Source organism: Pongo pygmaeus, chromosome 9 (genome assembly GCF_028885625.2).
Source record: "Pongo pygmaeus isolate AG05252 chromosome 9, NHGRI_mPonPyg2-v2.0_pri, whole genome shotgun sequence".
NCBI classification, from domain to species: Eukaryota; Metazoa; Chordata; class Mammalia; order Primates; family Hominidae; genus Pongo; species Pongo pygmaeus.
In genome coordinates this window covers 71,485,926-71,501,660 of record NC_072382.2, presented here as the reverse complement: position 1 = coordinate 71,501,660, position 15,735 = coordinate 71,485,926, and the positions used below count along the sequence as shown (strand labels likewise).

The 15,735-nt window shown below is 35.9% G+C and overlaps 1 protein-coding gene across 1 annotated transcript; it reads right to left on the bottom strand.

Moving 5' to 3' along the window:
• Positions 1-2,537: 2,537 nt before the first annotated feature.
• LOC129007755 (olfactory receptor 51A7) lies at positions 2,538-3,482 on the bottom strand. The gene has a single exon (XM_054438971.2). The coding sequence runs from the start codon at positions 3,477-3,479 to the stop codon at positions 2,538-2,540; it is 942 nt and encodes a 313-aa protein (XP_054294946.2). The 5' UTR covers positions 3,480-3,482.
• Between the last annotated feature and the right edge of the window lie 12,253 nt (positions 3,483-15,735).

The window sequence follows — 15,735 nt, the reverse complement described above, 5'->3', positions numbered from 1 at the left end:
CTTTCCCCCTCTTTCTGCCTCAGATGATTGCTGTTTGGGGTTCCTGAGTGCCTTGAAAGCTCTTGATGTGTATAGGGAGTTCAAGTGAGTATAGAGAGGTGAGCCGCTTAAGCTGAGGTTTATTGTGGAGGCTGTGGTGAGGCTGTTCTGGGGATGGAGGTGCCAGGTGGGCCAGTCATCAGTCTCCTTAGGGGCAAGTGCTGGTGCACAGCAGTTCCTTCTTGGTATTAAGTAAGGTTGTCTTTAGTGGTGGTGGTGAGACCAAACAGGTCTGTCCTTGAGTCCTTGAGTTCTTGAGCCTTGAGGAGTGCATTTCTGGTGGTGGCTGTGGCAATGGCAGACCCAGGAAAGATTGTCTTCAGTTCATCAGGCATTGTGCACTGGTGCCAGTGGTGGTGATATCAGCGATGGCCCTAGATGGGCTGATTCTCAGGCCCCTGAGGGGCTTATGTTGCTGGTGCCACCCTGCTTTCAAAATGGTGACATGATGCAACAACATGGGTCCTGGGGTGAAGGGAGTGAATAGACTTGGTGGAGCACACAGTCAGCAAATGTTCAAGAAGGGAATTTCAATTGACTGAGAAATTCCCATTAGGAAAAGAAGAATAAAATGGAAGTAATAAAACATTCTCACAAACCGTCATGAAAAAAATTCCAGCTCACAAATCAGGAAATAAATTTTAGTCAAAATAAGGATTCAGGAAGAACATATACCCCAAAAGTTGAGGAATAATCCCCACTCAATACAGAGCCAGGAAGAAAGACTTCCAGCCTAGCAGTTACCTGTCAAACAGAGAAGCCTGAACTTGGGCCTCTAACTCAGTTTCTGCTTACCTGGGATTGTAGCACAGTTTCTTGAGTACACACAAAACCTTAAGAATCAAATCTGTCCTTACTATCGTTCAACAGGCTGTCAAAAGTGTGTACATAGTGTCCTAAGTGAAAAGTCTGGGGGTCCAATGATAAATGTGATCCTGAGTCATGGCACCTCAAACATTATAGAAAAAATTACTTATGATGCTTAAAGAACAGTAAGAAAAACTTTATTAACAGAGAGTAACGTGATATGTATAGGGGCTCATTGCAGGGGAGAGGGATTGGGCTCAACTCTAAATAAACAGTGAAAAATAAGAATTTATGGAAAAGGAGTAAGGTTGGGGACATATGTTACTAAGTGGAAAATTATTAAAAGGAAACATCAAGAGTAGGGAAGATTTTGGCTCACCTGACATTCTTAGTCTATTTTGTGTTGCTGTAAAGGAAAATGTCTCAGTCTGAGTACTTTATAGCAAAATGGGTTTATTTGGCTCACAGTTCTGCAGACTGTACAAGAAACATAACACCAATATCTGGTTCTGGCGAGATCCTCAGAAAGCCTCTACTCATTGGTGGAAGGGGAAAGGGAGAAGGTATCACGTGGCAAGAGGAAGGAAGCAAGATAAAACGAAAGAGGTAGAAGTAGCCAGGCTCTTTTTTTAACAGCCAGATCTCACAGGAACATAAAGTGAGAACTCACTCAATCCTGCAAGAATGGTACCATGCCCTTCATGAGGGATTCACCCAGATGACACAAACAACTCCACACTAGGCTCCATCTCCAACATTGGGGATTAAATTTTAACATGAGATCTGGAGGGGACAAATGTCCAAAGCATATAATTGACCTAACAGGATTCTTGCTAACAGCAAGCCAGAATTATCACACATCAAGTGGGGAATGGTAGAATATGAGGAAATCAATTAAACATCTAGAGTAATCAGATATGGAGGCGAAGGGGCTTTGGTTAAACTGACCTGGCATGACTCTTTGCTAAAATTGAACAATATGGAGATAAATATGAAAATTAAGGCCAAGTTGAGAACACAGTTCAGAGGAACCTGGGTAGAGGAGAGAGTCTTTGTCATTAGGTAGAGTTCCCATTGAAATGTCAAAGACAGGAGTCTGTCACCTTAGAAAATGACATTTCATGTTAAGGAAGGAGATATTAAATTAAATAAAATGAATAAATAAAGACATAGTTTATTTTATTTTTATAAATTTTTCATGTATGCTTGTTAGTTTTTTTGAATAGTTTCATGTTCAAGAGTGTTATTGCCCATCTTAATTTCAATTCCTGAGAACAAGCACATATCTCAAAGGTGTCAAAAATATGTGTTGAAAATAAGTACTTTAAACAAAGAGGTAGTCTTTGGTCACCTCTGATCACTGCCCAGTTATCATGTAAGTGTATACCATTAATTTTCAAATTAACATAGGCAATATTATTTTAATCATTATGAAAATGACAAGAATACATTGTGTTCATAGGAGTGGTAAGGGAAGCTGCATAAGAGTGAAACCTGGGAATACATTTTATTTACATCAGAGCCCCAAGCCTAAATACTGAACCAACATATTTGCAATTTTGATTCTTTAATCCTAATGAACAGATTGAGAAATTATATTGTAAAGTGATTAACATAGTATGTTTTCTTATTGATCTATTCTGCTTGTTTTCTTGACTTTGGGTTAAGCATCATGTGGTTAAGCATCCCCTTCAGCTTTGCTTGTGGCACAGTTTTTCTAAGACAAGATTTCTTATCTGCTGGCTCTTCACACAGTACACAATGGGGTTCATCAATGGAGGCACCAGCAGAAAAGCATCAGCTATGAGGATCCTAGTGATTGGGAAACTGTGTTTGGCAAACCGGTAGATGACAGCTAGGGAGATAATGGGCACATAGAAGATGAGCACAGCACAGATGTGGGAAACACATGTATTGAGGACCTTGAGCCTTTCCTTTCGTGATGCTATGCTCAACACTGCTTTCAGTATCAACATGTAGGACATGAAAATAAATGTCAAGTCTAGGATGCCTGTGAGAGCCACAAATAAGCCATAGATGATGTTGACCTTGTTGTCAGTGCAGGCCAGTTTCATGACATCTTGATGGAGGCAGTAGGATTGGGACAGGAGGTTCTTCTTACAGTATTTTAGATGTTTTAGAGTGAAAGGAAATGGAAAGATCAACAAAACATTTTTGAGAGAAAAATCAAGCCCAATTTGAATGACTCTGGCACTGGTGAGAATGGAAGTGTATCTCAGGGGGTTGCAGATGGCAATAAAGCGATCAAAGGACATTATAAGAAGTACAGATGACTCCATAGCTGAGAATCCATGGAGGAAAAACTCTTGAGCAATACAGGCATCAGGGGAAATTCCTGGAGCATTGAACAGGAAAATCCTTAACATGGTAGGGAGAGAGGAGAGGGATAGTCCCAGGTCAGAGAGAGCCAACATGGAGAGAAAATGGTACATGGGCTCATGCAAAGAAGGCTCTGTTTTTATGAAAAACAGAATGGTACAATTCCCCAGGATAGCAACAGTGTACATGAGACATATGGGGATAGAGATCCAAATGTTGGCATGCTCCATACCTGGGATCCCAACCAAGTAGAAAATAGAGATTTCCATTTCAGAGGTATTGAGAATGGACATCCCAGTATTTGAGGGAAAAGATGAGAAGCTCATAAGAGGTTTTCTGTAGAGGTATAAGTAGATCGGCTCAAATGCCTGGCTCTATCCTATTGAACTCATTGAGGTCTTATGACACCAGGTATATAGACATAATTCTTAGACACAAACCTAAAAGGAGAAATAGATAGGTAGACTCAACTAGAAACAAAAAACCGAGAGAAAAATAATGCAAATTGATATCAAAATCTAATCTTAAAATTGATACAGATTATAGCAGGTACAAGTCCTATACAAGGACTACTGATCAACTGAGATAATTATACAGGCAAATATTATCCAACTCAAAGACTTGAGACTTTTGCTTTTTAATATAAATGTTGCAATATATGTCCTGTTTACAAATTTGTTTAAAATTTCTGTCATAAAAATTCAGCTGTAAAAAAAAGTTTAAAATTTTGTTAAAAATTTATAAGATTTTTTAAAAGTTCAAAGCATTTACATAAAATTCAGAAAAAGAAACATATATGTATATAGTGTCTTCAACGTAAACATGGATTTTCTTTACCTTTCCTCAAATCTTCTTTTATATCTCTCAAAAATATGTTGTCATTTTTTATAGAGGATTTTACAAAATTTATTTTTAGATCATTATGATTTTATTGCTATTCTTTACAGAATCATTCATCCTCTATTATTTTCTATTTTTCTTAGTGATTACTGATTGCGTAGAGGAACAATATAAAATTTTGTTGTCAAAATCTGTCATCCCATGCTGTTCTTTCTCTTTTTGTCTCTTTCCTCACTACCACAGATTTCGGACTGCCTTTGCATCGTCTTCTTAACTCTGTATACACCTTTGTAAAGAAATCCTAGGAAGGATTTGTATGTGGTTCGTGTACACCATGGAATATTATACAGCCATAAAAGGAATGAGATCATGTCCTTAGCAGGGACATGGATGGGGCTGGAAGCCATTATCCTCAGCAAAGTGACACAGGAACAGAAAACCAAACACCGCATGTTCTCACTTTTAAGTGGGAGCTGAACGAAGAGAACACATGGACACGGGGAGAGGAACAACACACACTGGGGCCTGTCAGGGGTTGAGGTGGGGGGAGGAAGAGTATTCGGAAAAATAGCTAGTGCATGCTGGGCTTAATACCTAGGTGATGGGTTGATAGGTGCAGCAAACCACCCTGGCACACGTTTACCTATGTAACAAACCTGCATGTCCTGCACATGTACCTTAGAACTTAAAATGAAATAACATTTTTTAAAAATGCCTAGGATATTCTGAATTGAATAAGAAATTACATGCAAAAAAACAAACAAAACACAAGAAAAAATCAGGCAAGTGTTAAGATAATATTTACCTAGAGTTTAGAAGATCCTCGCACAAAATCAGAGGAGGGCAATGTATGAATTTTTATTACTGTGGCTAATACCAGTATGATGGCTGTCTACCTTAAACACTAATCCAGTTGTGTCAAGTGGGCCAACTACCAACTGAGGGCTTTTTGTGTCTGTTAGGCCTAGTATCCTCCAACTCCCAAGTCTTGCTTCTGATATTAATCTGAAAAGAGTGAGATTAAGTCTTCAATGGAAAATTGAAGATTTATTCTAACAGGGCCTGTAAGATTGTTATTTGCTTATTTATTCCATGTGGCTGAATAGAGTTATTGGAAGTTCTTTCCCACCAGGACAGAGGTTCAAAGTGTATTTAATGTTAAAATTGTTAAGGTAAGTGAATCGTTTGAGAAGAATGTGCACCTTTCACTGCTTGAGATCCTTCTGCATGGCTTTTGTATGAAACATAGCCAGTTCAGGCTTCACTTCCTCAACCTTCTCTGTCACTGACTTCATCTCCCCTCCATGCTGTTCCTCCTGTGAATATAGGGAGACATGGTTTCTCTTTTGATTTCCTCCCAAATGTTCTCTAGCGAACATTCTCCCAAAACTTTGGGTTGCCAAGATGTTGGTATTGTTTTTGACATATAGTAACTGCTTTAATTGCTCTGCATCATTTAATCAATGTACACTTTTTAAAATCTGAGCTTTAAATCCCTCCATATTCAACCCAGCTAATAACTTTGAGCTTATACCAGCCCTCTTAATAGGATTAAAAAGTACTTCATAATCAGTGAGGAAAAGTAGGGTATAAAAATCTCTTTCTTTAGAGAATGCTATGCCTTTCTGGAAGAAGATTATTTTATTTTGCTTTAAAAGATGTCACTTTTAGAGAATCTGGGGGAAAATAGAACATTGCACAGATAGGATTGTCCAGCATTCTGTCTTCAGCTCAGAAATGCGTACTCAACTAAATTGTCTAGTTTATAAAAATGCAAAAAAGTTGAAGTAACAGATATAGAACGTCTTTTTAAAATGAAGTTAAAATAAAGTTCAGTATTTATATGAAAGTTGTTAAATAAGGTTATCATGTTCTTTATATTAATAGTATAATGATGTTTGTATAATAATGTTGTCAGGATGGTGTTATGCAGATTGTCAAACCTTGAGTATATGTTGACATGGAAGCAAGTATTAAATGGTAAAATCATAACAGCTTATTAAGGATAAAATACCCACCTTAATGCTCTTGATTAATGAGACTTGCAATTGGAACATCAGTGTTTTCAGATACTTACCAAGATCATGCTTAGTCTATACTTCAAGGTAAGAAGGAGCTGAACCCAGGATAAAGCCACTCCAATCCCAGCTATTAGGCACATGTATTGATCTTGATGGTCTGACTCTAGCCCTTCTACCCTGGTGCCTTTTTAGTGGAACAAAGGCCTCTGAGGATGACAACTCAGGAAGCAAGACCCAGAGGGATTAAAAAGCCCACAGGTCTTTTTTTTTTACACAGATGGGACCTTAAATAAGAGTGGACTCAAACAGAATCATCTGAATTGCTATACTGCATATAAATTAGCCATTGAAGGTTAATATCCTATGAGACCTATTCTGCTTTATTCAACAGAATTGATTGCTCTTTTGCCTGCAGTTATAGTAAATTCTGGAGAAGTGTTCACAATTTATTTTCTTAGGTCATTATGTTTGTGCCACTACAATTGAGTTTTCAGATTCACTTTAGCTACTTGCTTATACATGCAATTTTTATCTTATAAAATGAAAGTTGTTATTCTTCTCATGTTTAAGAGCACCTGAATTTATTTTTAGAGGCCAGTCTATGTATACCCTTTGCTCATTTTTTAAATTTTATCTATTAGTCTGAGTACTTCCTATATTAAATAAATGTATTTTTACTGTTACATAAAGATTTCTTGCTCTTGTGTTACTCATATTTGTCTTTGATAATTATGCTGTTGCACCTTGAAATCCCTTTGAAATAATCATTGAGCTAAACATTTGTGGGCAGAAGTTTATTGGGAGTGTTTCCATGTTAAACAGCTATGAGGGAAAAAAGGAAATGGAACTAGTGGAAAGAGAAATTAAATTCCATTAAATTGTTAGAAAAGCTATATTTAATCTTGAAGAGATCTCTAGGGCTAAAATGATCCCACTTCAGAATTGTCCTGAATTAGAGGAAAGGCCTGGGCCTTTTTAACAACCTACTGACGGGCCATTGGATGTGATCTTTAAACGGGAGGGGTCATGACTTTGGGTAAAGTGGCTCCATTCAGAAGAAAGAAATTCTCAAGAAGGACTCAAATGAGACCTGTCAGCTATAACACTCTCACTAGTGGAATGAGTGCTTCAGGTCTGGAAGAATAAGAACATCCAGGTGATTCACTGAGCATCAACTGCAGTTCAACCATTGTACACTTTCATCAAAAAACTTCAGTAATAAATTCTGGAAGCAGCTTTTTCAGAATTCATATAGGCCTTTTTTGTCCATTCATAAGTGACAGGTGAACTGTTAGTGGGATGATTCAAAGTCCCCTACACTGCAGCTGTCTTGAGGCTCCAACTGTTTTATATACTATCCCTCTCCTTTACCATCCAGCTTAGATTTCCATACCCTTAGCTGGAACTTCATCCTTGGCCACCATAAACTTCTCAAACTGTGGCTTTTGTATTTGTCCATTGATATGGTAGGCTTTGTGTCCCCACCCAAATCTCATCTTAAATTGAAGTGTCCAGGTGTCCAGGTGTCCAGGGAAAGACCTGGTGGGAGGTGATTGGATCATGGGGATGGTTCCCCTATGCTGTTTTTATGATAGTGAGTGAGTTCTCTTGAGGTCTCATGGTTTTATAAGGAGCTCTTCCCCCTTCACTTTCTTCACTTACCCTTGCCTGCCACCATGTAGGATGTGCCTTTGCTACTCTGTTGCCTTCTGCCATTATTGTAACTTTCCTGAGGTCTCCCCAGCCATGCAGAACTGTGAGTCAATTAAACCTCTTTCCTTTATAAGTTACTCAGTCCCAGGTATCTCTTTACAGTAGTGCAAAAATGGACAAATACATCCATTTACCATCAAAACAGGGCAAAAAGTGTCAAGGGATGCCCAGGGATCACCTAAGAGTAAACATATTCTTAGTTGACCACATCGAGTGTCAGCACTTCTAACTCATTTTGATTATTAAAGTAATTATTTTCTTTGCTTACTGGTATCTTAGAATGACATGGTGCCATCTCTAATAGTTTAATAAAATTATGTCTTTTGGTATAATATTTTTACCTCTGGAATCAGGATTTCTAAACCAACAGTGCCCAGCACAGTGGGAATAAAACACAGGTTCTCAGAGTGGGTAAATGGCAGCGATGTTTAGTAATGACAACACTATTTTTTTCTTCATAATAAAAATATGTTTTCTTCATATTAAAAAATTAACACAATAGATATTGATTTAGGTTGTATACTATGTCCTGGAAGATAGGGCCACATCGTCTCACGTATCATCACTGAGCTGACACTTCAGATCAGTGTAATTTCATTACTCTGTCAGACTAGCAGCAGTTTGAGAAAGAACAAAAGGATTACACTGTTAGGGTCCTACCTTCACCTATTTTGCCACCACCAAGCGATATTAGGAATAATTTGCAGCATAAACGGATGGTGAGGTATTGGGTCTGATGAGAGAAGAAAAGGACTATACCCTAAAGAAATTACAAGAATAAGATAGAATCTACCAGCAAGACATGACAAAGCTAAGCATGATGCATTGAGCTTGCTTAGTCCAAGAGGTTAGAAAATGAAATTATATAGAAAAGAGTATATGACTTGTGAGTCACAAAATATAGAATTTAATATCCAGCTAAAACCTTAAGACATGAAACAAACATTTTGCGGAAATGACCCTCAGAAGCATGTAGAAAGGGGCATCCATAGGAGAAAAATAATGGGCAGCAACAACAATGATACTTGGCTTGCATCCACACAAGGAATCAAAGATGGATAACCATGAAGCTGAAAGCAGTTGCTTCACAGAGAATTTGCAAGCCCTTGCCAAGATTCTAGATCTGAATTCATTCAGCCTGCAAACCAATGATTGAATAAGTCCCCATGTTGGTTATTTTAACACCATTATACACATTATACTGATTTCCCTGGTCCTCCAAAGGGATTGCCAGTCACTTGCATGAGTAACTACACTGGTGAAAAATGAACATCGTATCATTTTTAGGACTGTTGGATGCAGGATCTGAATTGACACTGATACCTCTAATGTATAATTGGGACTAATGTATTTGGTAGTGGCTCAATCCTTAGTTTAATGAGTAAGAGCATTTACAATGAGAAAGACCAAACAGAGGCCTATGAAATTGTCTCCAAATGTCTGGGGCTAATAAGTTAATTCCAAAACAAATACCATACCCCAGGGTCATTGATGAAATTTAGTGTCACAGTCCCTAATTTATCTCCTTTTAATTCACCTATATGGTCTCTGCAGACTCCAGTTATACCTTAGAAAATGACTGTAGACTGCTGGAAGTTCAACCAAGTAGTAGTTACAACCACTGGACAGATACGACTTCTTAGATTCATTAGCCTTAGGTACATGACAGGCATTCATTTGATAAATACTTTTATTCTATCCCATGCAGAAAACAATAATAAAAAATCAGAAATAATTCATGTTTATATGGAACAGAGAGCAATTCACATTTACAGTTTTGCCCCAGTGTTATGTTAATTCTCATACCCTCTGTCATAATATAGACTTAATGTATTAAGAGTTCTACGTTTGTGAAAGGGAAGGGGAAAAAGCAGGATTTGACAGGAAGAAAAGTAGAAGTACAATATAGGACTGATAAAACTTTGGCCAATCGAGGAGGAACCTCTGGACTGAGTATTGCCCATTAGAATGATCCCCGGAGAGGATTAATCCAGCTCTATAACCTGGCTTTTTTGCACATTTTATGACAGTTTTTCTTTTTCCTGAGTATCAGGGTCAGTTACCCTTGAAAATATAATTAGTCCTCTTCCGGCCATTTGGTTTCTGAGTATAAAGACACCAAAGTTTCCAGATGATAGCTGTAGTTTATTTATGGAAAAAGTGTACCTCCTTTCGAAACCAGTGAATTGACATGACAGAGTCCACAGTTGTGAGGGCAGAAGACACCACATCTTCTATGACCCATGTATTTTTTCTTTTGGGGTAACATTACATGAAGGTCTTTTATTCAATGTATATATTGAACACTTGACTGCAAGCAAAGAACAAAATATAGGGATGGAAAACAAAATAAAACATAAAATATTTAAAAAAATTTAAATTTAAGGAGATTACTAAGACAAGATAATGCAAAAGGAAAAGTAAACTAATGAAAAACCCAATGAAATAGTGAAAGTTGTGCAAATAAAATGGATATGCAATAATTCTGTACTATTTGTATTCCTATAGTCATAGAATTATACATATTATTTGTTGAAAAATATGAAGAAATTATTTGAAGAAAAATATGAAAGATTCTTTGTGGTGACAAAATAATATAAACAATTTTTAAGTAAAAATATAGTTCATTGAAGGAAGTATTTGTGGACATTAATATCCTCATTTTCCTAAGTGAAGAGTGAAGAAATATTATTTGTATCTGTTTTAATGAGAAGTACAATGATCATAATATTGTTTAGGAGCTTAGCATACACAATGAAGAAAATAAAATAATAACATAAACATATTAAGAAGGAGAGGACTTAAGGGGCTTTCAGTTAAGGTGAATTCTTATTTATTATCACAATAGATATCTAAAAAAGCAAATCAATAAATAACAATACAAACATATTAGTTAAGTAGCTGAATGTTATTACTGGAAAAACTTATAAAAAAGAAATTTAAACTACTCAAAATTGTTTCCTTTAGAGAGTGTACTGAAGATGGCAAAGGAGAGTCAAGGAACTGTTGTTTCTTTTCTCAAATTTTTGTAGTTTGATTTTTAAAAATATAAACATGTATAATTTTTATAAAACATACAGGTGTGTTTGTGTGCATACCTGTGTGTATGTCATACAACGCTTAATGATAGAGATACTCATTCTGAGAAATGCATTGTCATGAGAACATCGTAGAGTGTATTTACACAAACTGAGATGGCATAGCTAAAGTATATGCTATAGCCTATTGTTCCTAGGTTACAAACCGATGCAGCATGCTATTGTACTAAATACTATAGACAATTGTAACACAATAGTAAATATCTGTATATCCAAACATAAATAATGTATGGTAAAAATACAACATAAAAGATTAAAAATGCTATACTTTGGTAAGGCACTTACTATTCAAGGAGCATGTGGGCCTAGAGGTTGCTCTGGGTGAGTCAGGGAGTGATTGGTGAGTGAATGTACACTACTGTACACTTAGGCTACCCTAAATTTAATAATAAATTAACCTTATCCTCTTATAACTTTTTTATTTACAAACTTTAATTTTTTAAACTTTTGAATCTTTTGTAATAGCACTTACCTTAAACACAACCACATTGTATAACTGTAAAATTTTTTTTCTTTATATCCTTATTCTATAACCTTTTTATATTTTTAAGTTTTTTCTTTTTTTATTTTTTGAACTTTTTGTTAGAAACTAATACATAAACACTACATTGCCTAGGCCTACACAGGCTCAGGATCATCAATATCATTGTCTTACACCTCCATATCTTGTCCCACTGGAAGGTCTTCAGGGTGCATGGAGCTGTCATCTCCTATAACAACAATTCCTTCTTCTGAAATACCTCCTGACTGACCTGCCTGAAGATGTTTTACAGTAAACTTTACATATGTATGTATGTATTTATGTGTATATATATATGTATATATACATACATACGTATGTATGTATGTATGTATATACACACACAAAATACATACATATATACATATACATATATATTGAGTACACTCTGAAATAATGATAAAATTTTAGTGTAGTAAACACATAAACCAATAACAGTTGTTTATTATCTTTATCAGGAATTATATACTGTATATAATTGTATGTGCTATATTTCTGTAGGATTGGTGGTGAAGTCAGTTTCTTTATATCGGCATTATCAGAAATACATGAGTAATGCAACATGTTATGACCTTGTGACAGCTACAATGTCACTAGATGATAGGAATTTCCAGCTTCATTATAATCTTATGGGAGCACCATGCTAATGTGGTCCATCATTGAATAACACTGTTATGTGGCACATGACTATACATGTATACATCTGAGTGTATAAAAGTTAAAAATTGCAGGCTCTCGCAATTGTAAAGTCTCTAAATTTGGACAAATTACTCAACTCCCTGAGTCTCAATTCCCTAATTTGTAAAATAAAAGTTGTTCATATAATTAAATGACATAATTCATACAAATAACACTTAACAATCAGTAAAAGTTGGTTACTTTTATAATTACTATTTTAATAAGTAGTATACTAATCTGAATAAACGCCAATATAAATATATATTTATAAGAGGTGAAGGGTATAAAATATTTACATGACTTTTAAATCCCTACAGGATCCATTTCTTACCTCACTCTCTGTTCTTATCTGTATGAAAGAGGTTTGCTCAAGTAAAACCTATACTCTAATCAAAAGAAATGACCTGAGGTTCTAGGCTTTTTCCTGGAGTTCCTACAAAATTGTTGAAATGTGTAAGGTCCAGGTTACATCACCTCCTCTATTTACCTCCTTATAGAAACCCATGTGGGTTAAGATCTCACTCCAACTAGCCACTAACAAAGCTTGTATAGGTTTTTATTCTGAGGCTTATTACTGTCTCACAATTGTATGTTTATTTAATAGACCATTCTATGAGACGATAAACTAACTTAAAGCAGGCTTTGTGTCTTAATAACCTTTGCACATCAGTAATATGCCATTCTCTTGGTTGAATAAATAAATTGCAAATGCAAAATAGTTTCAGGAGAGAAAATATACACTGTCTATGATGATCACTAAATGACTGTGTGGTTCCGTGCTGTACTGGGGCATCGATGGCTCCTTGCAGCCTGCCCAGCCCCATGGTTCTTATCTCATTACCCTCTACGCTCTCTATTGGTAATCCTTCTCTTAGTATTAGCTCAAACTATGGTATTGTGGTGAAAGCATTTGTTCTCTGTCAAAATGAATTAGATATTGAATCTTTTCCAGAAGATCTGCCAGTGTCATGACAAAGGCATCAATTTTCCAATGCCCCACAAACTCTCCCTGCACCCACTCTTTACCTGAGTAACAGAAAAGGTGGCCATGCAGTCTGATATCTTCAAAATTACTTTTTCTCATTTCATCCAGAAGGAGATGGGAAACAATTCAAAATCTGCTGGGAGAGGTCTTAGGCACAGGCCAGATGTTTATACCCAGCAGATCAAATACTATAGGCATAATGAGAAAGATGAAAGCATAGATGGGGGTGAGAAGAGAGATAGGGGCCTGTTTCCATAGTTCTGATTTTAAAAATAAAATATAAAATCTGGTATCCATTATTAAAACTTTCTGGTTAAATTCACAGGTCTTTTGTTCCTTACATTGCCAATATCTTCTGCCTCATAACTACTTAAAAAGTATAATTTTGGATCAGCAGCGTTGGCATCACCTAGGATCTTGTTAGAAATTTAGAATATTAGGCTTATTCAAGACCTGTTGAATTAGAATCTGCATTTTTATTAATATCCACAGGTGATTCTATGCATATTACATTTTGAGAAACACTGTTGTACTTTCAACACATTACTTCCCTTATCAGCAGCTGAATCATTAATAAGTCACTCATTTGCTTTCTTAGTTAAGCTGGCTCTCAGCACTCAGCACTCTTGTAATTGAGTGCTGGGTCAGGCTTACAGATGGCTGCTCATCTGTGCCGGCCCTATCAGATTGCATGGGGCATACTGGGAGTTACAGGAGCAGCATTAGAGAGGTGTGTGTCAAGTTGAGAGATGGGGCAGTCTCATCAAAAGTGGCAATCCAGGCCAGTGATCAAAGATTCTGCCTTCAGAATAAAATACTCTTTATTTATAACTTCTATATATAACTTTGAGCATTGTGACCCCCCAAAATGACAATTAAATGACCTCAAAACCTCATTTCCTTAACCATAAGATGAATACTATAAAACATCTACTTCACAGGTAGTTGTGTTGATGAAGAAAGTGCATTCTTGGCACAGTGTATGCGCTCAATAAGTTGTTATAATGATCACTTGTCCTGTGTTGAGCGATCTCAATTATATGCTCATATGTATCACTAGTTTGTTAAGTATTCACTCACTTCTGATTTCATTACCAGCTATGAGTTTTTTTTACTGAACACTTTTATTCATTTAATGAATAATGGGTTCCTTCCAAGTTCCAAAGTCTGTGCTACAGATATCAATGCAACTTGAAGTCGCTGTCATTAATGAGCCTACAGTGTCATTTATGGGCCTGTAAAATACGAGGGCTTCTTTATATTTCATTTTTTTCAATTTGTTGGTAAATTTGTCAATTGACAAATAAAAATTGTGTATAGTTATTGTGTACAATAGAATATTTTGAAATTTCTGGAGCGTTTCATTTATTAACATTTCTGCAACAGAATTTCAAGAACACATCAGAGTGATTGAGGAACCATGCTCTATGGGGGTTCTCTGGTCACCTTCCTTCAATGGGATAGAGAGATTTAACCTGATTTTTAACCATCCTAGAGAAGTCCATGTTCAGAACACCGGAGAAAGTGTGAGAGACTCAGAGGATTTTTTTTTTCTCTTCTTTCAAAACTGCTATAGATTTTGAATAAGTTTTAGTCATTTTCACCTTGTTTCTTTCATTGTGACTCCACTGAGCTTAGGTTTTTGAATGTATTCAGGCTATAGAAACATCAAAGATATGTTGATGATATTATTGATGGAGATCTGCCAGTAATGATAAGCAGCATGCCTCATTTAATACATAATCTGACTTAAAACTTAGTCAGATATAGATGTAAATATCAATATTTTTATCATTTCCATGGAAAGAGTTTTATATTCCCTAAACCCTAGTTTACTAATCTTTGAAATGAGAATATAATAAGGCCTATATCACCATGAGATTTTAGTGAACAAACTCATAATTTACAAAGTTGATAGAGGTTATCAGGAATAACTGTCTCTATACCATATTTGTCTAACAACAAACATCATTGTTTCCATAGGCAGTCTTAAATCCATCTTGTCTTTTTCAGATTAACCATATTCTCTTTTCCAAGTATATCACATATGCCTTATTTTATTAATTCTTCTGGTTGACATTCCATTATTTACCCATGTCTTTAGCATATAATGTTCTTCTTTTAGAACATTAACTGGGATATAGCACTCACATTACAATAACATCAACAAAATGATTATTTATATGCTCATTTGACCACATACATTACCATTTATATTACGGTTCTATATTCCTCATGGTGAAATGGGTGCTGCTTTTGGTACCTTATTAATCTATATTTTTATTTTCTTTATTCATTGAAATTGTATTTATTTTTGTAGAGGTTTAATGGTATGATGTATGAATCTTAAGTGTACAGCTTAGTGAGTTTCAAAAAGTGAATATATTTGTATTACCCAGATATCAGTCAAGAAATAGACATTTCATTCCTGGATAAATTTCTACTGTGCTCTTTTACCAACAATCCCCTCCATGACAGAGGCAACCACTATACTCATTGCTTTCTACAAATTAGCTTTTCTTGTTCTTGAGCCTCAAATAGGATTACCATTTGGTTTCCCACGCCTTTAATTCAACATGTTTTTAATGTTGTCTATTTTGTTGCATGTGTCAGTAGTTTGTTGCCTGCTGCCGTTGAGTAGTAGCCATCTATCTATCTCTCATCTATCTGTTGACCTCCCTCCATATATATATC